Below are 21,893 nucleotides of genomic sequence, written 5' to 3'. Positions count from 1 at the left end.
GGTGTTCTCCTCCGGGGCGGGGATGGCTGCCCCCTGCCTTGCGCTCTCCTGGACCAACCATGGGCCAGGTGGGTGGCTGCCTGGAGTATGGGGCGGGTCTCCGTTGGGGGGTCCTGGGTCGTACGTGGGATTGGGGTGGGGGGATGCCCAGAACTCCTGGGTGGTGGTTTATTAAGACATACCTCTGGTTTGTCAGAAGATTCATAACCCCTGTTGTTAAAGTAAAATATGTCCAACACAAGAGGCCTTCAGCTCTCATCTGTTTGCCCAGCTGTTGGACAGGACAAGTTAAAGAAAAAGGTCATAGCTGAAGAAAGCTAAAAAAATGTAGGATTTAAGCAGCAAAAAATGGTGGAAGATACTTTTATAAAGAAATTAAAAACCGGGAAAACAAAGGATTGAGCATTCAACCAATTAAAAAAAATGTTTTATCGAGTAACTACTATCATTTCGACATATCCCACACTCAAGCCATACCCTTTTTGTTACTATGACAACAGCTCGCGGAGTACAGGTTCCCCCTTAAACAACTTCTAATAGGTCAGAGTCTTCTGGCGTTTGGTTCTTGCCTTTCTTTGATTTGCTAAGTTTTCTGTCTTTCAAAATTACTGTCTTGTGATTGGCTCAATGTTTTTCTAGAGGCCCGCCTCCATAAACAGGCTCTCGCGGCTGCCCCTCAACTCCCCGACAGTAACACAGAGAAGGTTATCAGCGAACGGAGAGCAACAACAGCCGGGCTGCTTTCAGAGCCAGATAAAACATTTTTTTTCTGCCGCTAATTTGCTTCACGAATGCAGTTTTTGAGCTTTACATAGTTTTCGAGGAGGTTTAGAGAAATGTAGGAACTTTTCCGGCGCCGGTAACGATGGAAGACCCTGGTACCAGGCAAGTCGTGTTTACCTCTAAGCTAAGTATCAATCTTCACGTTTGAAATTGACCGGGCTGGAGTCGTCTGTCTTAAACATAGTTTTGAGCATCATAGTTTAAAAGTTGTGTTTGAAATGATGCATTAAACGTGAGTGAAGGATTGCCCCCATAATTTTCAGGGAGTCGTCTCTGTCAGACGGCGCCCCGGACGACGATATGCCCCAAAGTTTGCCCGATGAGAGCAGCAGCAACGGCGGGAGCATCCGAAAGGTGAGACAGCTCTATCATCCACGCGGATTGATACATTTGAAGAAAAATAACCATGAAAAAAGAACTACAGTACAGCTCACGATGCATTCAAATGACCCAACATGCATCCAAAAAAACAAAAGTAGCACCACAAAAATGTATTCCTAAATCAAAAATTCCCAGTAACAACAACAAGCAAAACTAGAGTATTCTTTGTAATCTTTTCGAAGAGTGTCTGTCTAGATGTCTCATTTACCAAAATGATTTTTTAAGAATGACAGGAGTCCTAAAAAACGACACTTTTTTTCTTTTTACTTTGGCTAGGAGCTGCATAATCATAATTAAAGCATCACAGGGAACATTTCTAAAAAGGTTCAAAAGAGAATCGGAGTGGGACTTCAGTAGTGTTGTTGCATCCACTTGACGTTTTTTTAAGGGTGTATTCAGATATTTAGACTGGACACATTGGGTTCTGTTAAACTAAAGTGAACCAGAGTTCGTTTCCCTCAATAATCTGGGACAAATTTTCAGTCTAAAGAGAAATCCAAATGACATCAGTATTTGATGTGACCAAACCAACAAAAATGCTTTAAGGTACACCTGCACACCGCTTCTGAAAGAACTAAGCTGGAAGGTTATCCCAAACATCTTGGAGAACGAATCACAGATCTTCTGTGGCTGTAGAGGCTTCTTACATCTTTCTGTCTCCTCATGTAGTCTTAGACACACTCCATGATGGTGAGATTAGTGCTTTGTGGGACTGTGTCATCACTTTCAGTACTTCTTGTTCTCCCTTACACTGAAAGTAGATCTTTCTGGCTTTGCATGTCCATGCTTGTGGTCGTTGTCCTGCTGCAGGGTAAGTTTTGGGTCAATCATACTGATGATTTTGCATGATGGACAAGTATCTGCCTGCATATATCAGCATTAAGAACTCCATTAATTCTATCAAATCCCCAACTTTATTTACAGAAATGCAGTTCCCCGTGCTTCACTCCTTCCTGCAGATACAAATTATTATATTGCTCTAAAGTCCTTTGACTGATACATCAAATTTTGACTCATCAGTCCTGAGCCCCTGCTGCCATTTTTCTGCACCCTAGGTCTTGTGTTTTTGTCACTTGGGCTTGTTTCCACATCTTGGCTGCTACTCCTCCACAAGAACCACTTTGGCCGGACTACTCTATGTATGTGTATCTGGGTCCCACTGGTTTCTGCCAGTTCTGAACTGATGATACTGCAAGACATCTTCTGATTTCAAAGGGTACTGAGCTTGATGTTTCCTTCATCTGCTGCACAAAGTTTCCTTTACCAACCTCTGTGTATGGAACCCTTAAAGTGGCCCTTGAAGCTTATTTGTGTTTCTTCAGAAGAGCTTGAAGAGCACATCTTGTTATCCCAGTCTACTTTGAGATCTTGGTCTGGGAAAGACCTTGCGGATTCAGTAGAACTGTCTTGTGTCTTGTTGCTCAATCTTGACTTGAATTTATCTTTCTCAATCTCACTTTGGTAGCAGAGTTTTTTTTGTTCATTTAGTTTTAAGCCTCTTTTAAACAATTGTCTCTGTTTAAGTTCATGACTGGGTTTCAGCCTACATGTGCCATTAATGATCATTAGTACCTTTTATAGTGGTTTTGTTAGATTACCTGACTATGATCATCTTGGTGCAAGTGTACCTATGAGAACTGATACAGATTTTCTTTTGTTTGGCCACTTTGTCTTTGTAAATTGACACAAATAAGCAATCTTTAGTTCTATTTATGCAACCGTTCTCTGCCTTCAATATTTTTTCACTAGTGGTCTCTCGCTATATCGCTGTTCATCTTTTGCCTTTTGGAAGTTTACACAAGAGAGAAAAGGTTTTTTTTTTTTTAGAACAAAACCCCCACGATAAATGAGAGAACACTGTAAACAGTTTAAAGTGAAATAACTAACAAATTCTCACTTGCACTTAGTTCTCAAGTGTATCTGTGACAGCCTGAGAATACTGAGTATTGTGAATCTTAACTTTAGAATTAATTCTGGATGTTTCTTTATTTTTTTTGGCATTTTTTCCAGAAGGGTTCAAGCAGCTGGATGGCACAGTTGGCTGTGTCTAGGACTGGCACATGTGTAATCAGGGTTCATTTCCCAAGGATGAGCTTCATCCGTTTCGGGGCCTTAGGCAAGACCCTTCACACTGCTGCCTATCTATGTAGCCTCAAGGGGGTCAGAGTCTAGGTCCCCCTGTGCTGGTCCCCATCCCGGATAAAATACCAGGTTGTGTCAGGAAGACCATCTGGCATAAAATATCTGCCAAACCACCGGTCGAATCAGTGAAAGTGAAAGCTGATTCGTTGTGGTGACTCCTGAATGGATATGCCGCTAAGTTAACAACATTCCGGAAGGGTTAAGTAGAATCCAATGTGAGAAGAGTAAATTTAATCTGATTGTGTGACATGTTTGGATAGAACACTCATTGTGGATGTCGGTGAATTAAAACCATTCTCTATCTTAAATGGGAAACTGGTTAAATGAATGCAAAGAAAAAAAAAGTTCAGATGAAACCGATCATTTTTTGTGGCTTTTCTCTAGGCAAAATCAGAGTTTGCCAGAATTTGAGCAAAGACAGAGTGGCAGCAGAAAAGTCTTAGCCTTAGTCTTAGACTTATTAAATGCATTAGGCCTTTTAAAGCATTACATTTCCCTAAATTCTGGTGATTATTTTTTTCTTTCAGATCAAGGCATTGTGACTTCCTGTCACACAAAAAAAACACATTTTCAGGATGCACTGTAAAGGTCATGAACTGATTGTAAATCGTTTACCCCTAGCTAGCTATTTAGCTCATGCTCGTCAGTGTAGGAAAATGGGAAAGTACAAATTCCTAGAGAAATGGCTTATAAAATAGGGATGACTTGTGATGGTTAAAACAGCTTAATGGAAATCCTTGTGGGGCAAACTATTTTCTGAAAGACATTTAAAGTTTGCACAATGGGGATCATGGGGATCAAACTGCATGTGTAGAGCAAGAAACCGCAGATTCCGACTGTTTGTTTTATTGTCTTTGTACATGCAGCCTTAAATTAGACCTTAAGTGATCCCTAAAAAGGTCTGAAAAAATCCTAAATGTAACTTTTGTAAATCTGTAGAGACAGTGTCAGAGTCACGTGGACGCCTTTAGACTTTTATTGGAGAGTTGTTGAGGGGCATCCATGATTCAGACCTCCTGGTGGTTGAGCCGAGGTGGGAGCTCGGCCAGAAGCCTAATCCACAAGCACTCAGGATTACCTGAGGCGCACATGCTCAGTGTAAACCAACAGAGTGAGAGGACGGAGAACTGAAAAGACTGATGAAAAGAAAGAGGATGAAACATTTCTGACATTTTTGGAGGCAGGACGAAGAAGGTTACTCTGCTTTACTTCCAAAAGGAACACGTTGGACTTGTTGAATTTTTTAAAGTGACCGCTGAGGAAGATGTTGTTGGGCGTTTGGCCTGTTGAAGCTAAATTTTAGATCTGCCATAATCAGAACTAAAAAAAAAGGTTTCTCTTAATGTTGAAAAGCAGCGAGTTCTTGCTTGTTCAAAAATACAGAAAAAAATCACTTCAAACATCTCAAACAGAGACATTTAGAAACAGAAGAAATACAAGAGTAACTCAATAAGTTTACTTCTTTACACAAGGCTATCTACTCCATTAAAGCAACCGACTTCTTCATCCTGAGACATCCAGAGGTTATCATCTGTTGTTCTTCTGAATTGCTCCTTTTTTCCCCCAACCATTGAATTGTTTGCTTCATTTTTCAGAGAAATATATGTCGACAATTCAGTTTATTTTCTGATTGAAGAGTTTCTGTGAATGCGGCAGGTGAAGTCTACTTAGCGTGCTGACCTCACAGCAAGGCGGTCTTTTCCGTGGGAAGTTAGCGTGTTTTCCTGGGTGGATTTCCTGCAGGGATTTTGGCTTTTTCCAAGTCCAAAGCCAGTCTCTGGAGGTTGATGGTGACGGAATTGCCCCTTATGGGGCAATGTGAGCCTGAGTCTCTGTCGTGAATTTGCACTTTGCATGCTGTCCATAGAAGGAATGCACTGGTTTAGATTAGAACCGCATTTTTAAACACATTAACCAACATTCAATATGCAATAAACCTTCTTTTTTGATTATATAGCAACTAAAAAACAACTAAGTTTCACTTGCGGAAATATTTCAAACTAAATTAGTACAATAGACACAAACTATTCCAACTAAAGAAAACCTGAAGGGAAAGAAAAAGTAGTAAAAGGCTGTTTTGTTTTTGTAACTTTTGGATTCATCAAGCAGGTCAAATCCAGTCCAGATTTGAATCTAAAGCAGCTTCTTTTTGAAAATGTATTTATTTTTGTTAGAGTTAGTTTGCCATTGGTATTTTAAGAGTTTACGTGTTACTACATTGGAAGTCTTAAAAATATTATTGTAACACCTAAAAAAACCTCCCAAAATTGCACTGGCATGTTTTTCTAGAAGTAAAAAGGGTTTAATTGATTTGCAGTGAAACTGTTTTGTTAATGAAAGCGTGCAACAAAGATTATATTCCCCCCTGGAACCGAGCTTAATTTGTATTAAATGAAATGAGGTTTCATTAGAGAACAGGTCACTTGTTCAATTTAGAAACAAACATCATGTTTCCATTTTTTGTTTGTTTTTTGGATTTGCCCCTGCAGGGCTGTGACCCCTTTGCTCAGACTCAGCGCAGTAAACTGCAGCATCGACGAGCGCGCATCAACCAGCAGATCAACAAGGAGATGCGCATGAGAGCCGGAGCCGAGAACCTCTTCAGGTAAACTCAGAGGCAGGCATGTGTGGAGATTAGTGGATCTACTGGGTTCCAGCTATTGGGAAGGGTTTGTGGTCAGGGCTTTTTTTTACACCTCAGACTGTGTCAGCCTGCCAGAACAAGACAGCTTATTCCAACAAATATGATGACTGAGTAATAGCTGTTTATTTCCAAATAAAAGTCTAAGAAATTACGGCTTCTTGGAGGTTCCTATTTGGAACGCCGGAAAAAGGAGTTACTCTAGTTCTCATATACAGTCAGTAGTTATAACTCATTGATTGGTTTAAAAAAATCTTTGTTTTAGGAGAAAATGTGTCTCTTTGCTAATGTGAAAAAAATGAACTATTCTGTATATTTTTTGCTGCTTCCTTGTTTCTTGGATGAACTGTTGATGGTGAAAATGGAATAAAAAGACGGTTAAAAAGCTTTTAGATTTCTAAAGAAAGTCCATCCAGGTTTTCCTTTAGACAGCAAATTTGCTTCTATGCATGTTCTGATTTGCTTCCCACTGTTGTTGCTGCTGCTGCCGTGTTCCAGCATGAATAAACCCGAGTGCAGAACTTCAGTGCAAAACTCCCTGAAAACAAAGCTGAGGACAACCAGAGGAGGAGGAGGAGGAGGAGCAACTTAATTAAAGCAAGCAGTTGCTGCCTCCTTTCTTATTGACGCTGTGCTTGAATACCAGATGAACCAAAGGAAACAAACAGTATCTATGTCTATTATAAAACAGCAGTTTGTTGTGTTTGCAGCTTTTCCAGAGCAGCATGTGGCTCTGTTTGGATGTGAAGCTTTAAAATGGATCGCCCCGCCAACAGAGGATGAGTTATATGTTTTAAATAACATTAAAAGAAAAAAAACGATTAGAAAGAATCCTATTCATGAAGATGAGTTTATTACAAATAACCTCAAATGGCACACCGTAGTTTCTGCTCTTAAACTGGCTGTTTTCATGAATGCTGATGACTCCATTTAATGGAGATAAAAAGCTCCCCTGCCCTTTTAGTTTGGGCTCTCGGTCAGAGACAAAGCGCACCCCCACGCCGCCTGCAGACCTGTAATCAGCCGGCTTTGTGCCCACCCCCCGTCCCGTTCCCAGGCAGAGATTCCCAGTGAGCTGAGTTGCGCCGAGCTCATCCCCCACTTATTTGTCTGGCAGTCAGAACTTTTTTTTTTTTTCCTCTCTCGCCCACCCCCTCCATGCACAAACACACGCGTCTTGCTTTTCACCGTTTAGTTTACTTAAAAATGTTTTCTATATTGTATTTGATAAAGAATTGTTCATAAAGACCCTGAGTAGTGCTTTCGATTTGGTGCTTTTATTTTTTTTTTTGTGCAACGGCTTGTGTTAGGTAAAAAACAGACGTTTCTGCGAGTTTCCCTCCAGTCTTTACTGAGTCATTTTAGGTTGCTGCAACAAGCTGTAGTTCCTGATGCATCAGGGGTTGGAACCAGAGCGAGTTCCCTCTGAAGCTGCAGCTTGCCGTGCATGCAAGTGGGTGTGCATGAAGAGGATATTTGGCAGCTCATTTGAAGCTGACTAATCAGATTGTCTTTAGTTTGATCCCTCTGTGTGTGTGTGTATGTGTGTGTGTCTGCATGGGAGCGCATGCACACACACAGATGACTGAAAGATACTGGGAAAGGGAGTGACCAGTACATTGGACTGATTTAAAGTACAAACAATAAGCTGTTGGCTCAGGTTTTGTAGAATCACTGCAAAAAAGTTCTTTCATATACATTATTGCTTGAATACCATGAAGTTCATAAAGTAAACCAAAATCAGAATGTTTTGTTTGTGTGCACATAATTACACACACAAATCTCACCTGAGAGGAAGAAAAGCTGTTCTGAAGTTTAGAAGAATTTAAAAAGTTGAAAGTTTGAGGAAAATGTGAGCCAGCTATTTGATTGTGTACTTCAAAGTATTTAAGTTGTGTATATTTGTCTTTTGTCTAGCTTTGCTCTTCCTGTCAGTCGCTTCAACTTGTCAGTGACACATTCTTTTAGTCATCCTGATTTTCAAAACCTTTTCTGAAAGAGCCTTAAGACGCAGTGTTTTCCTCCTTTCTCAGCCATTGTGCATCATCATCTATCACCGTAGCAACCAGAGATGCCTCAGATTTCCAGGAAAAAGCAGCTTAAGTCCCTCCCTCTGTGTTCGGAGGAGGGGCGGGGACTTTCACGGCCTGAATGGGGACAGGGAATAATGGAGAAGGAGGGAGAGCTGCATAAATTAATGAGCGGGCACTTTTGTCCAGCCAGCACAGTAAAAAGTTTTTTTGTATTATTATTATTTTGCTTTTTTAATTTGAAGTTAAAATGTAACATTATGTTTTTATACAAAGTATTGACATCCATGTTTGACATTTTGAAAGATTCCGATGATCTTTTCATCTATTTTAAAAGCCTTCCCAGTGGTCTTTTAATCAAAAAATCTGTCCTTTTCTAGGACATAGTTTCTGCAGAGCGGCAGGAGTTCTTTAGAAATTCCCCTCCGAGTTGTGGGCAGGACTGTTTGTGCCGAACGAGCCTGCCCCTACCTCCTGACTGTTATACACGCTGTCCCACTAGCTTACAGCCTCTCACAGCCCCAACTTAACATCACCGGCACAACAAAAACGGCGAGCAATAATGAAGCTATCCAGCCGTGCAGTTTAGATCCAGATTCCAGCTCAGACGAGGAAAACAAAGACGTTCATGGATCTATTTGTCTGCAAGTGGATGCATCAGAATGGAGCCAAACGGGGAGCTCTGGCCCACCCATTGTATTTTGTACATCACAAATACAATCTTTTTCAAATGGCAGGTTTTCATCGGCTCCTGCTTCACAACAATTTGAATAGAAAAATACAATTTAGGGTTAGTTTTTTTTTTAAATATCTGTCCTCTATCATCAGACAAACATGTTAAAAACACCAAAAACATAACTTCTATCTGAGTGGATCTTTAAAGTAATCAAATTCTGGTATGTGAGGCTGAACTGGTTGAATGACTTAAAACACTTCCACTGCTTTTGCAGAATTTGTGTGTTTCCATCATGTTTCCCTCAAAACACTAAAGGACATCATTACAGGATTGTGAAAACAGCTTTGACGGGATTCATCATTTCTCCTGTAGGTTTTCATTCAAATGTACTTTTAAAGTGGTAAAATAAAGTTTTCTGCTTTGATGAAAAGATTTTCTATCAGTGAAAAGTTTGCATTTCCACAAGTACCTTTTTGTGCTGCAGAGCAACAACCAACAACAAGGTGAAGGAGACAGTGGCTTTGGAGCTCAGCTTTGTCAACTCCAACCTACAGCTGCTCAAAGAAGAGCTGGAGGAGCTCAACAGCAACATGGAGGTCTACCAGACTGACAGGTGAACACACACACACACACACACGCACACGCACACACACACACACACTGAACCTTAAACTACCACAGTTCCACAGATGTTTTATACATTCTGGTGAGGGAAATACTCTTTTTCTCATATTTATCTTCTGGTTAAAAGAAGATCTCACGAATCCTGCCTGGAATATCTGCACTTGTTTTGAGGTCTCGCTGTTTAGCAGATTTTTTACGGTGCAATATTGCATGCTTTTCTTTTTTTATGTGCACTGTGTTCTGTATCCTGATTGGCTCTTTACCATTGTACAGGCTGTAAATAAACAAACCTGTATGGCGGAAGCAGGTGGCGTGCACATAATATCATGTTGGTATACCACAGGGTAATCCCCTGGAGCTCAAATGTTCATGCATGTTTTTCTACGGGCATGCTGCGGTTGACAATCGTAGGGAGCAGTTAAACCACCCACAAGGATAAGTAAGAGTGAAGAGGTGTTACACAGACACTTTGTAGTGATGTTTCATCTACTATGGCACCAATGGAGTGCACACCAGCCTTTAAGTGGCCTCAAAATGTGCCTTTAACCCGGTCGGTAACTGGCCACAGAATTTTGACGGCAATCAATTTTACCAATAGACTTGAAACATTTTTAAGGGAAGCATCTGTAGAAATTCACAGCTCCTCGTTTCTCATTTCCAAACTTGACCTGCTTGCAGATCCTCAGTGGGACATGGCAAGGAGAATCTGCAGAAAGACCTTACCCACACATCTTCTTTGAAGGGATGTTAGTGACACACTGGTTAGAAAGCTAGTTTTTTTTTGTTTTACGTGTAAATTCTGATACCTCTAGGATGTATTGGTCAATGTTTGGATCAAAAATGACCTCACAGAGGGACTTCTGGGATCTCATGGAGTATCAGCAGCATAGCGGAACCGTTCTCTCACTGCAACAACGTTTATTCCATGTAAAACTCCTTTCCTCGCTCATACTCCACACAACATAAGTTGTGATCTAATGGGATAAGATAGTCACCAGGCTGTAATAGAAGTGCAGATATGCCCAAAGCTGAAGATAAATGCGCTTCGGCTGCTAAGGCTAACACCAAACAGGACCAAGCTAGCATCAACACGGCAGATGGAATGGACCAGGCCGAGACAATTACCGCAGTAAAGGAACTGAAAGCACAAATCAGGGGGAGGAAGAGAGACTAGATCAGGGCTGGCCAACCTTGGCCTTCAAGAGCAACCACAACCCTGCCTGGTTTCTAGTTTCCCTGACCAGCTTGCTGCTGATTAGCTGAGCCCAGTGATTCTGACTGAACACACCTGGTTTAGGTTGTCAGCATCAAGCAGTCCAGGGAAAGCTGGAAAACAGGCAGGATTATGGTTCTGGAGGACCAGGGTTGGCCAGCCCTGGACTAGAACATAACATTGTCCAACTCGGGCGAGAAGTAAACAATATTGCCACCAAAATGCCACAAATGGCGCTTGTAGCACCCACATAATATTTGTATTTACAAATGTACAGAGCCCCCCTCCTTACCTTTTGTTCTGTCTCATGATGCTTTTAGTAATTAGATTTATTTTTTGGGTGTTTGTTTTGGAACTTTTCACATTTTACTGCCTACACGTTTAATGTACATAATGTATGTGTTACAGAGGTGAAAATAAGAAGTTTAAAAGAATGACTCTGCAGACACACAGTGACATGCATCCATTCAGAGCTGTTCCTACCCTTCTAGGTCACACTAATTAAACTAATGAGAATTCTGAAAACAGGCCTCCATTATGCTTCCACATTTTTACTGCGCATCATCAGGGTGGTTCTGTCCGTGTCTCCACAAGAACAGAACGTTTCAGTGGGTCATCCTCGTCTCTCTGGGGTCATGTGGAGGATAAATCCCCCGATTATAGTGTCGTTGCTGACCCTCGCTGCACGCATGCATGCTTGTGTGTGGAAACTGTGAATGGGAGGGGAACCATGAGGCGAGAGGGCCACGAAGGTTAATGCTCAGCTTTAACTTTGCTCGTAAACAGGGAGAAGCACAGAGCATGAAACCTGCTGGCTTTAAAGACCAGCAGATGGCTTCTCTCGTTTCCCCTCAGAAGCAGCTCAGTGTCCAGCTAACTCGTAAAACCATTATGTCCTTCCACAGTGAGGCTGTTAAAGTTCCCATGATCCCTCTGGGCTTAAAAGAAACCAAAGATGTGGACTTTACCATTCCAATACAGGTGAGGGGGAAAACTAAACTCCTGTTTACGCCGTATTTTATTCATTCTTTGATCAAATCTGTGCAGACAAAAACGCCTGGTTTCTCACTGGATTGCAATTGCTTGTGTTTAATAAGAGATATGCAATTGTGAGAAATACCAGTTATATTTTTAACCGAACTGTTGGTGACAGTTCTACCTTCTGAATTCAACTTTAGCTTTTGGACACAACTTGCACTATTTTCAGGAGAAAATTGGGCTTAAATTCACAGTAACGTCATAAAACTGTTGATGAAATGTAAGATAAAAGGTTCGCCTAATTCATGGAAATTGAAATTTACTGTCATTTCCACAGAAAATGATTGTAAATTTCAGTTATTTCTAGCATTTTTTTTCTGGTCCCAAACTTCTTATCTAATTGTTCATCTAAACATGTACTTGTTCTATTCTTTTCAAATTTCCCTACACTGTCTTTATACACAAATACAATTTAGTTTTTTGGCTCCTTTGTTGGATCATTTCAAAGATTGCCATGTTACAAATCACTCACTAGAAAGGACAGGAGAATACCAGCTCTTTACCTTCTTACCCTCAAATTTATGATTCAATAAACTCACAAGTTTACGATAGATCTGGATCTTATTGTTTCTGTCTGTGCTCTTCTCTTAGGACTTCATCTGTGAGCACTATGGAGAGGACAGCTCACAGTATGACAGAGAGGTCAGGGAGCTCATGGAGCTCCGGCAGGTAAAAACGTTCCTCTTCCAGCTTCAGGTTCTGCTGCCGTTAGCAAACCAAACTGGTCTGAAAACATCTTGAGGTTATCTGCTGGTTCCACTTGTGTGTGTTGTGTTTCAGGCCATGCGCACTCCCAGCCGTAATCAGGCCGGCCTGGAGCTGCTGATGGAGTATTACAACCAGCTTTACTATGTGGACCAGCGCTTCTTCTCCGCTCACAGGAACCTGGGTGTGCACTTCCACTGGTACGGCTCTTAAAAAGCTTAGTTGCATCCCATCTCTGTACAGCTGCAAAAATTTATGGAAGAGAGCTTGATGTTCAGATAATGACAAAGAGGTTCCATCAGAAATCCTAATATTCAATTTAAATCTTGAACTAACTTATACGCATCAAGTTTTTTTTTTTTTTTTTACTGACCATTAAACATTTGAAATAGTTTGTCTGTTGCTATTATTGATCGTCATATCGTCTGCAGGATCTTAAATTAAAACTCGCCAGTTGCCAATTGTGAGCAAATTTTCCATTTGAGTAAAATTTACAGGACTACCTGCCACTTTCCGATTAAATCTTTGCACCAAACGACAGAATTCCCCCCATAATTGCGGGGATTTGGGACCAGAGACACCCACCAATATGCAGAATCCGCAAATACGGAAAACCACCCAGCCCCACCCACCCCTGCGGCCGAAGAATGTCCGTCTTCTATCCTTACTCATCAAAAACCCTTCTGAAACATTTCACCCTTCTATCTCCCCTCTCTAACATCCCTCTCTCTCTTCCTCCCTGCTTTTCTTTTCCGTCCGGTCCAACACAGAAGGTTTTCAAATATAATTAAACTGAATAAAGTTTGGACTTGATTACAAAAGGGGTTTATTCAGACATATCTCTGGTTTGTCAGAAGATACATAACCCCTATTGTTAAAGTAAAATATGTCCAACACAAGAGGCCCTCAGCTCTCATCTGTCTGCCCAGCTGTTGGACAGGACAAGTTTAAAAAAAAAAAAGGAATATTGCTCAGTCCAGCAGCAGCGTGTTTTAAGCGACATTTCTTCCAGAAGAGGCCAGTTTCATCTATCATTTCATTCATCCAGATGATAATTATTCTCCACTATCATCTACTTCAGCGTTTCAGGATATGTTCCGGACGCTTCTGAGTCAGCTGATGCCATTTCTCCATGCAGGAACACAAATTACAGTTATCAGTTAAAGCATTCAGGAACAGGTAGAACCAGCTGTTGCCCGCTGTTAAATATTATTTAGATGCCGGCATGGAAGCAGATGATTCGGCGCGCTCTTCATCTCTGCTCCCCTCCTATGAAATTTGGGCAGCACCTTCCTCAAAGGCAAAAGTCTCTAACAAGTGTCTTGAGTTGTCTGAACATTTGTGATGAACTGGAGGAGTCATGTGACTGAAAATAAAATCAGCAAACATGTGAAACCTGAATAAGCGGAGGAACACTCTACTGTATTTCTCGCACTAAAAGTCGCTCTGGAGTCTTAGTCACAACAGCCAAAAAATTGATTCAAAACAAACAAAAAAATATATATATAAGTCACACTGTGGACTATAAAACTTTTAGGATTCATTAATTTTACAAAACATGGGAACAAAATCAAACATTTTATTTTAACATGCTACCGCTAGGTGATGTCATCAGGAGACATGGCAAAAACTTTCATAGTTATGCTGATGACACCCAGTTATATGTGGCTGTGTCTCGTGATGACATGGGACCCATTGATGACCTTTTAAGTTGTGTTATAGATATTGAAACATGGATGGGAGAGAACTTCTTAAAGCTCAATCAAGACAAAACTGACATTTTAATTATTGGTCCTGAAGCTGAGAGAGAAAGGGTCCAATCCTATTTATCAACTTTTAATCTGAATGTGTGCAATAAAGTAAAAACCTCGGTGTGATTTTAGATGCAGATCTTAACTTTGAAGCACACGCAAACCAAGTTACAAAGACTGCATTTTATCATCTTGGAAATTTTGCCAGAGTGAGACCCTTTCTCTCACAAGCCAGTGCTGAAATATTAATCCATGCTTTTATAACTTCTAGGATAGACTATTGTAATGCTCTTCTTTCTGGTGCTAAGAGAAATACTGTAAACCGGCTGCAGCTTGTTCAAAACTCAGCTGCACGCCTTTTAACCAGAACCAGAAAGAAGGAGCACATTACTCCAATTTTGAAGTCTTTGCACTGGCTCCCTGTCAGCTTTAGGATCGATTTTAAAGTTCTTATATTAGTTTATAAAAGTTTACATGGTACTGGACCCTCATTTTTATCAGATTTACTTTTAGTCTATGACCCTCCCAGAGCCCTCAGGTCCACAGGTGCAGGTCTGCTAGTGGTCCCAAAGGTCAGAACTAAAACCCACGGCGAGGCCTCTTTTCAACACTGTGGACCTCGCCTGTGGAACAGCCTGCCTGAGGACGTGAGGGCTTCAGCCACTGTGGAGGTTTTTAAGAAAAAACTTAAGACACATCTTTTTAGTAAAGCTTTTACATAGTTTTTACTTGTCCACATGTTTTTATTCGATTTTATAAAATTTTAACAGCTAATTTTATTTGTTTTTATTTTAAAGGAGGGATGTGTATGTGTTGGGTTCTTGTGTGTTTTTATTAATTCATTTCTTTTATTATTATTTGCATATATTTTTATTTTTATTATTATTACATTCTTTTTACTTTGTTTATTATTTTAACTAATATATATATATTTTTTTTATCTTATTTGTTTTATTTTTTCCTTTGGTAAGCACTTTGAGATGCTATGAAGCATGAAAAGCGCTATATAAATAAAGTTGAATTTGAATTTGAAGTTGAATTTAAAGGTAAATCATATTAGCGGACTAGATAACAAAAATAGACTGAACAATTGCACGCTTCACGCTTCACACACTGATGTTTATTTGGCTTTATGAAACAGGAGGAATCTAGCATATTAGCACAACATATGAACAATTATTCAAATAACCATAGCATAAACAACATGCTACCAAGTCAATTAACCTCTTTACTTCAATTCAAATCATCAATTTCATTGAATTTGAATATTTCCTCCTCTGTGTCATTTTCTGAACAGTTCAGCCCAACATAAGACTGAGGAGTTCTTCTTCTGCGTTGCTGTCACTAGCAAATACTGATAAACTCACCTACAACCTACTGGTTGTTGCTATTTATTTAATGAAAAACTTAAAAATAAGACACACCCGAATATAAGTCGCACCCCCAGCCAAACTATGCAAAAAAAAAGGCGACTTCTACTCATAAAAATGGTAATCATGTTTCTTAGCGATGCTATTGATGAATTTCTTTTATACTCCTCCTCTGCTGTGTGTGCGTGAGGTACACAAGCCCACAAAATGCCATCCTCAACGTCACTTCTGATGATTATTGTTTATGTTGCGTTTAGATCAAGCAGCCTTCATAAAGAAGAAATAATGAACTGGTGGATAGACTACAAGTACAATAAAAAAGTTTTAATTTGGAAATGGGGATGTCCTAAGACTCTGGCTACACTATCATACTGATGCTATGCTAATGAGCGCCTCCATGTGTCACCACGAAGCTAAAGCAGCAGCCTCCAAACTTATAGGGACCACATACGGTTGAAATCGGATCCTTGGTCAAACTATATTTAACCATGCAGCTAAGATGTAATCCTTAGTTAACAGTAATTTGTGGCAATCTAAGGTTTTGATTTATTACAAAGCCAAACATAAAGCTTCTGGTTGCATGTTAAAATAATTTGAAAAGACCTACATCAATCTGTTACTTCTGACTTTTGCCTGTCAGGATTTTTTCTCAGCGTAATTTCAGTTTCAGGAGTTGATTCATTTCTTTTAGTTTTTAGTCACAGCATTTTTATTTGTTTTCAGGTGCATTTGCTAAAAAAGTCATTATATGTCATTAAATGTGTGCATTGGTCTCTCAGGTACGACTCTCTAACAGGCGTGCCGTCATCGCAACGCGCTCTGGCCTTTGAGAAGGGAAGTGTGTTGTTCAACATTGGCGCTCTGTACACGCAGATCGGAGCGCGGCAGGACCGCTGCGCCACAGCTGACATTGACGCAGCCATCGATGCCTTTCAGAGAGCAGCAGGTCCCAAGAACCCCCCTGTCTTTTCCATAAACTACTCTAAATTTTGAGAAAAGCCTTGTTTTCAAATTTCTTTCTTAATCAACTATTTAATTAGTCTTATTTTGTGTTTAGGAGCATTTAATTACCTGAAGGAGAACTTCTCCAATGCTCCGAGTCTTGACATGAGTGCGCCGTCTCTCAGCATGCTGGTCCGGCTCATGCTGGCTCAGGTGCAGGAGTGTGTCTTTGAACGCATCGCGCTGGCCTCGCGGAGCGCTCACTTCAGCTCCCAGCTGCGCCTCTCGCAGGAAGCAGCACGGGTGAGTTCACCTGCTTCGCCTGCGCCACCACTGTTTGGGGACAGTAGCGCACTCAGGCATGTACACGTGCGCTCTGCAGGTGTCGGACGTTTACCTGCTGGTGCAGCAGACCATGACCCAGCCTCTCATGAAGGATTACGTGCCTTTTCCGTGGGCGTCCATGGTCCAAGTCAAATCGGAGCACTTCCGGGCGCTTTCACACTACTATGCTGCAGCTGCTCTCTGTGAGCACACATGTGAGTCAGACGTTCCAACGAATGCGGCTTTTTATTCTTCCTAATCTGCTTTCCTTTGTTAATTCACAGAGATGAGTAAAAACACAACAAATAGATTTAATGTTGACTTGATCTGTGAGGATTTCTTTTTAAAGATTTAAGGATGACTTGACCTAATGCAGAGCTAAAAAGCAAAATCATTTAAATATGTTTTTCTAGATTATTGTCATTTAAAGAAGAGGGTTTGTTTTCTAATTCATGGTCCAAGTAGCTAAAAACAACTTTTTGTATTTGTCTCATATTTTCTCCAGTGTCTGCTAAGGAGGAAGAGGGTGATCAGGAAGCAGAAGAGGCGTTCCTCGGCTTCTACGCTAACGTTCCTGCGGGACAGTCGCTCCGGCAGGTTCTACAGGATGCAGAAAAAAGGCGAAAGCTTGGTGATTTTGATTGATCAGAAAAGCTATTGTCACGTCTGCTCTTATGGGTGGATCCAGGCTGTCTGATGGGAAACAAATGGCCAAACTCATACGGGACACACAGGGACACGAAATGTTAAAGTCATAGACCGTAGATGAGCCCTTAGAGTGGAAAATAATGCACCATTTTTTGACAAGTTGCTTCGAGTAGCAGGACGTACAGTAACTAACACTTATACAACACGCATGGTAAAGCAAGGACGAAGTAGGTTGACATGTTGTAAAAAAAAAAATCATTTTTCACCCCCCCCCCCCAAAGGGGCCGGTATTTGCTGGTAAGGCGACAGACTGACTGTTAAAAATGAGGAAATTAGACGATCAAAGTGTCTTTCTGTGGTCAACCAGATGCTCAACAGGCACTTATGTATCACCTGCACAACCCATGAGTGGGCCTTCAGTATGAGGTCAATAACGGGTCAGTATTTGCACCTTATGAAAGACTTGAGTGCGCAAGAACACCGTACAACAGCATCACTTGTACGTCATAAGTGCGTGCAACTGGCATCGTCGATATGCTTGCCACACGTGTGACAATCCTACATTTCATTTTTAACAACACCCTTGGGGTGGCCAAAGGAGCCTCGAGGGAACTGCAAGACACACCTGTGTTCCCCTTAACCCTTTAACATCAGAGCTATGTCAGAATCACGTTGGTCTCATAAACCATCAAAGACTTACGCTACGCTAAAGAACATTTGTTATTTAGGTGGTGCCGCTGACGTCCCCGGTGTTAAAGGGTAAAGATGCAGCCGCACCTCTCCACAACCCTCCAAAGGACTGGAGGAGAACCCAAAAATAACTGCAGGGCCTGAATAAGGCTAAAAGCTTCTCATTTCATTGCTTTCTCATCTAGTTTCATAGGTCTGACTGATCTGCTCTCTTTCAGGTAAAGCTCACCTGCGGTGCGCGCTGATCCGACACGAGGAGGCCATGCGTTTGCACGGCCTGTGCAAGATCCTGAGGAAAATGGATATCCTGCAGGACGTACTGTCCCTCGCGCACAAGCGCTCTCTGGACAAATACTCTGCTCTGGATCGAGAGGACGACTTTGACGAAACGGCTGAAGCCCCCGAGATCCAAGGTCAGAAATTCTGCAGAACCAGTCGCTTCATCTGGTCTGTGCTGTAGTTCAGATCCAGACAGTTACGGTGTCTCCTCCTCCTCTTTACGGCAGCTCAAAGTCAGCAGAAACCCGACGTCACGCCACCAAACTTCTCTACAGTTCAAGTAACGGACATCTTCCAGAGGCTGGTGAGCTGTGCAGACTTCAGCTGTTGAAACCTGTGTCAAACCACAAGGACAGTTTCACACAATTGTGAGAGGAAGCTGCAGAGCAGATCAATGGAAACACAAAAAGAGGCTTAGGGGAAAAAAAGTTCTGCTTAAACATCTGACCATCTCACAAGTTGAACCTGTTTATCTGATTTTGTGGGTTATAATAATATTAATTTAATTCAATTTTATTTGTCTAGCCTAAAATCACAACAACAGTCGTCTCGATGGGCTTCGTGCGGATATTAATAATGGATTAGATTTATCCGCGCTTTTCCAGATGCTCAAAGCACTTATAATGCTTACAATGTGTCCTTTATTCATTCACTCCTCATTCATACTTGGGGATGACAGAGGCGTGGCTGACAGTTCGCACCTACGGCCCCTCTGACCATCACCGGGACATTCATTCACACACCACATTGGAGGCAAGGAGGGTGAAGCACACAACGACTGGGGATTGGGGAGAGCAGGGATTGAACCGCCGACCCTTTGATCATTGGACTGCCTGCCCAACCGCCTGAGCCACTGCTGTCCGACCATGTAATTCAAGCATCAATCATCAGAGAACATCGAGATTTGACCCAGATTTGGTCCCACGTCAACTCTGTAGGAATCACAGGAGTTGTTTGGCAAAAAAGCTTGAACAAAAAGTTCAAGGATTCCACCAACATTCTCGGTTTTGTTGTTCATCCCTCATTCTTTACAGATGAAACCTCTTTTTAAAAAGCTTTTCCTGCAGAATAGGATTTATTGTCATAAAGCATAAAAAGCAACAGAAACACAGCCAGAGAACACCGTTCTATTTAGAAGGATGTGAAGCTAACTGTGAATGCCACCTGCTGCAGGGGCCTCTGTCGGTGTTCTGTGCGAGGGCCCGCTGGGGCCCGGTGCGAGTGATCTGCCTCCAAAGGAGGGAAGGAGGTCTGGGCCTCACCCTCAGAGGAGACTCCCCCGTCCTGGTGGCAGGAGTGGTTCCTGGAGGCTGTGCAGAGGTAGGCGACGGCTGAAGCACCTCAGGAAAAAAGACATTTTACAAACCAACCCTTTACATCATGACTCATCATCTTACTGTGAAATAATGACTTTGTTTTAGAAAATACCGTTTACATGTTTGACTTGACAAAAACAATTTGCCAGAACAGCAACTGCATTGTTCTCTGTTTTTAGGGTGTCTTGTCTATTATGAAGTCCTCTATCCCAGTAAATGTTACCACTGACATCTTTGTATCTTGTGTCAAGTTTAATAAGTTGATTTAACAAAAACGTACCAAAGTCCGTCAGACTTTATTAACTGCACTGACAGTAATTCCAGATCTTGTTTGTGAAACGCTGCATGTTGGCTGCAGAAGCGTGTTCACCAAAGCTGGAACTCCGAGCCGTGTTTGCACCACATAAACAAACAGACGATAGCGCTAAAACAAACGTTACTGTGACCACGGCAACTCCCAACTTTGTTAAGAACACGTGAATAAAATAGTCCAACACTGCTACACGTTAGCCACGTTAGTGTATTCACAAAACACCCAAACTATTCATAACTCGTAAAAAAAACAGACTGACATTTTGACAGAGCGCCGCGTACCTCTCCAAGTCACATCCTTGTTAATAAGGACTAAACGAGAATGAATCCATAAGTGAGACGCTCCGGATTATAAGACGCACTGTCGCTTCGTGGAAAAAAATTAGTCTTTGAAGTGCGCCCCACAGTGCGAAAAGTGTAATTAACAAATGCACTCGTTCAAATATAGAGTTTTTGCATGCTGCCAATAAATAAGTTTACTGACAAAGAGTAAAGATCAGAGAGCAAAGATTTTCTCCACCTGAGGTCTTTTAAGTCTCAATGGGCTGAAAAAATCTTTCAGGAGGCGGGGCTTCGGGAAGGAGACTACATTGTTGCTGTGGACGGCCTGGACTGTAAGTGGGCCAAACATGCAGAGGTGGTCCACCTGCTGAAGAGCTGCAGCGACAGCGGCACGGACATCAGTGTGGTCACGTTACACTCGCACGACACGCAGGTAAGAGTCTGCCTCAAGGCCTCGTCTGGAAAACCGTTTTCTACAGAAAAACATGTTGGAGAAACGGACAAAGTGCTCATAAAGTAACATTTAATGTAAAAGAAAAAAACAATCATACAGAGCATACAGAATGAATGCAGTCAAAGATTGTCACATTCCTGCATTTTACTTTTTCCCAGGTATTCCAATTATTTAAACTGGCATTAGAAAAGGAAAAACAAAACAAAAAAAGCATGTCAAACATGGATCAAATTCAAATTAGGAAATAAAAAAGTATTCCACTCAAACAAAATCCAGTACATGTTTTTGTGGGTTTTAACTGCACAATGGGGAGTGTGATCCTCTTACCTCATTTTATCTGTTGTATCAGTTGGATAACTAGAGCAGAATCCAGATTCTACTCTCATGTTTACAACCTGCAAAAATCATGAGTCACTTTCAAATAACCTGCGTTTCATTTTTGTAATTTTTTTCAAATCAACTCTGAAGAATGATAAATATAGTTCAAAGCCTGCATACATACACACACACACAAGAACATAATGTATAATTTATGTATTTTATTAACTTTATAAGAACATACACAAGTTAGGAAGAAGATATAAAACAATGACGTTAAGAAAAGAAATGTTAATCGCACTAATCCTTCACTAATGAACATCATAACATAAATAAAAGAAAGTTTTTGTTATTTATCACTGGTATACTTGTTTTATTAATATAATATAATATAATATAATGTATTAATAATAAATTATGAGAAAACATATTTTATAATGTTACTTTGTATTAATAATGTGACTTAATACATAATGAAATTGTTCATTTGAGTTATTGTAATCATGTTTGGAAACAGATGGAGAGGAAGGCCATCATGCTTTCACACTGCAGCAACAAAGAGCACAGTAGGCAGCGGCTGATGGGCGGGACCAAGGGCCAGAGCTCCGCCTCCTTGTTAAACTGGAGCAGAAAGAAGAAAAGGGAAAGCTGCACCGTGACCAAGAAGCTGGGAAGCACTTTCAGTTTGTCGTTCGGAAGCATCCGAGACGCTGAGGCGCTGTACTGAACCCGGACTGCAGGGGGCGCACTCAGGGAGCAAAAGCAGTGCACTGCTGGGAGATCAGGACCGAAATATTTGAGAGGAATCTTCAGAGTCCAACTCTGAGCCAGCAGGTCTCTGTCAGACTCACCTGCAGCATTTCATCACAACAGCCTGCAAAGCCAGAGAAAGAATCATCACTTCTCGTGCTAAAAGAACACATTCTTACCTTCTGTCTCTTTGATTCTGAAAACGAACAGCCTATGCTGCCAAA

At 41.3% G+C, this 21,893-nt stretch overlaps 1 protein-coding gene across 1 annotated transcript; it reads left to right on the top strand.

Annotated features, from left to right (window-relative positions):
• Nucleotides 1-530: 530 nt before the first annotated feature.
• On the top strand, nt 531-21,893 carry rhpn1 (rhophilin Rho GTPase binding protein 1). The gene is made up of 16 exons (XM_011474276.3): nt 531-885; nt 1,047-1,137; nt 5,796-5,911; nt 9,138-9,266; nt 11,396-11,471; nt 12,120-12,197; nt 12,309-12,433; nt 16,134-16,300; nt 16,412-16,599; nt 16,679-16,835; nt 17,126-17,251; nt 18,177-18,371; nt 18,465-18,541; nt 19,411-19,557; nt 20,428-20,580; nt 21,437-21,893. The coding sequence occupies exons 1-16, from the start codon at nt 866-868 to the stop codon at nt 21,644-21,646; spliced, it is 2,055 nt and encodes a 684-aa protein (XP_011472578.1). The 5' UTR covers nt 531-865; the 3' UTR covers nt 21,647-21,893.

The sequence above is a fragment of the Oryzias latipes genome, chromosome 4, assembly GCF_002234675.1.
Source record: "Oryzias latipes chromosome 4, ASM223467v1".
NCBI classification, from domain to species: Eukaryota; Metazoa; Chordata; class Actinopteri; order Beloniformes; family Adrianichthyidae; genus Oryzias; species Oryzias latipes.
Note: the sequence above shows the minus strand (reverse complement) of the source record. Positions and strands in the feature narration are given on the sequence as shown.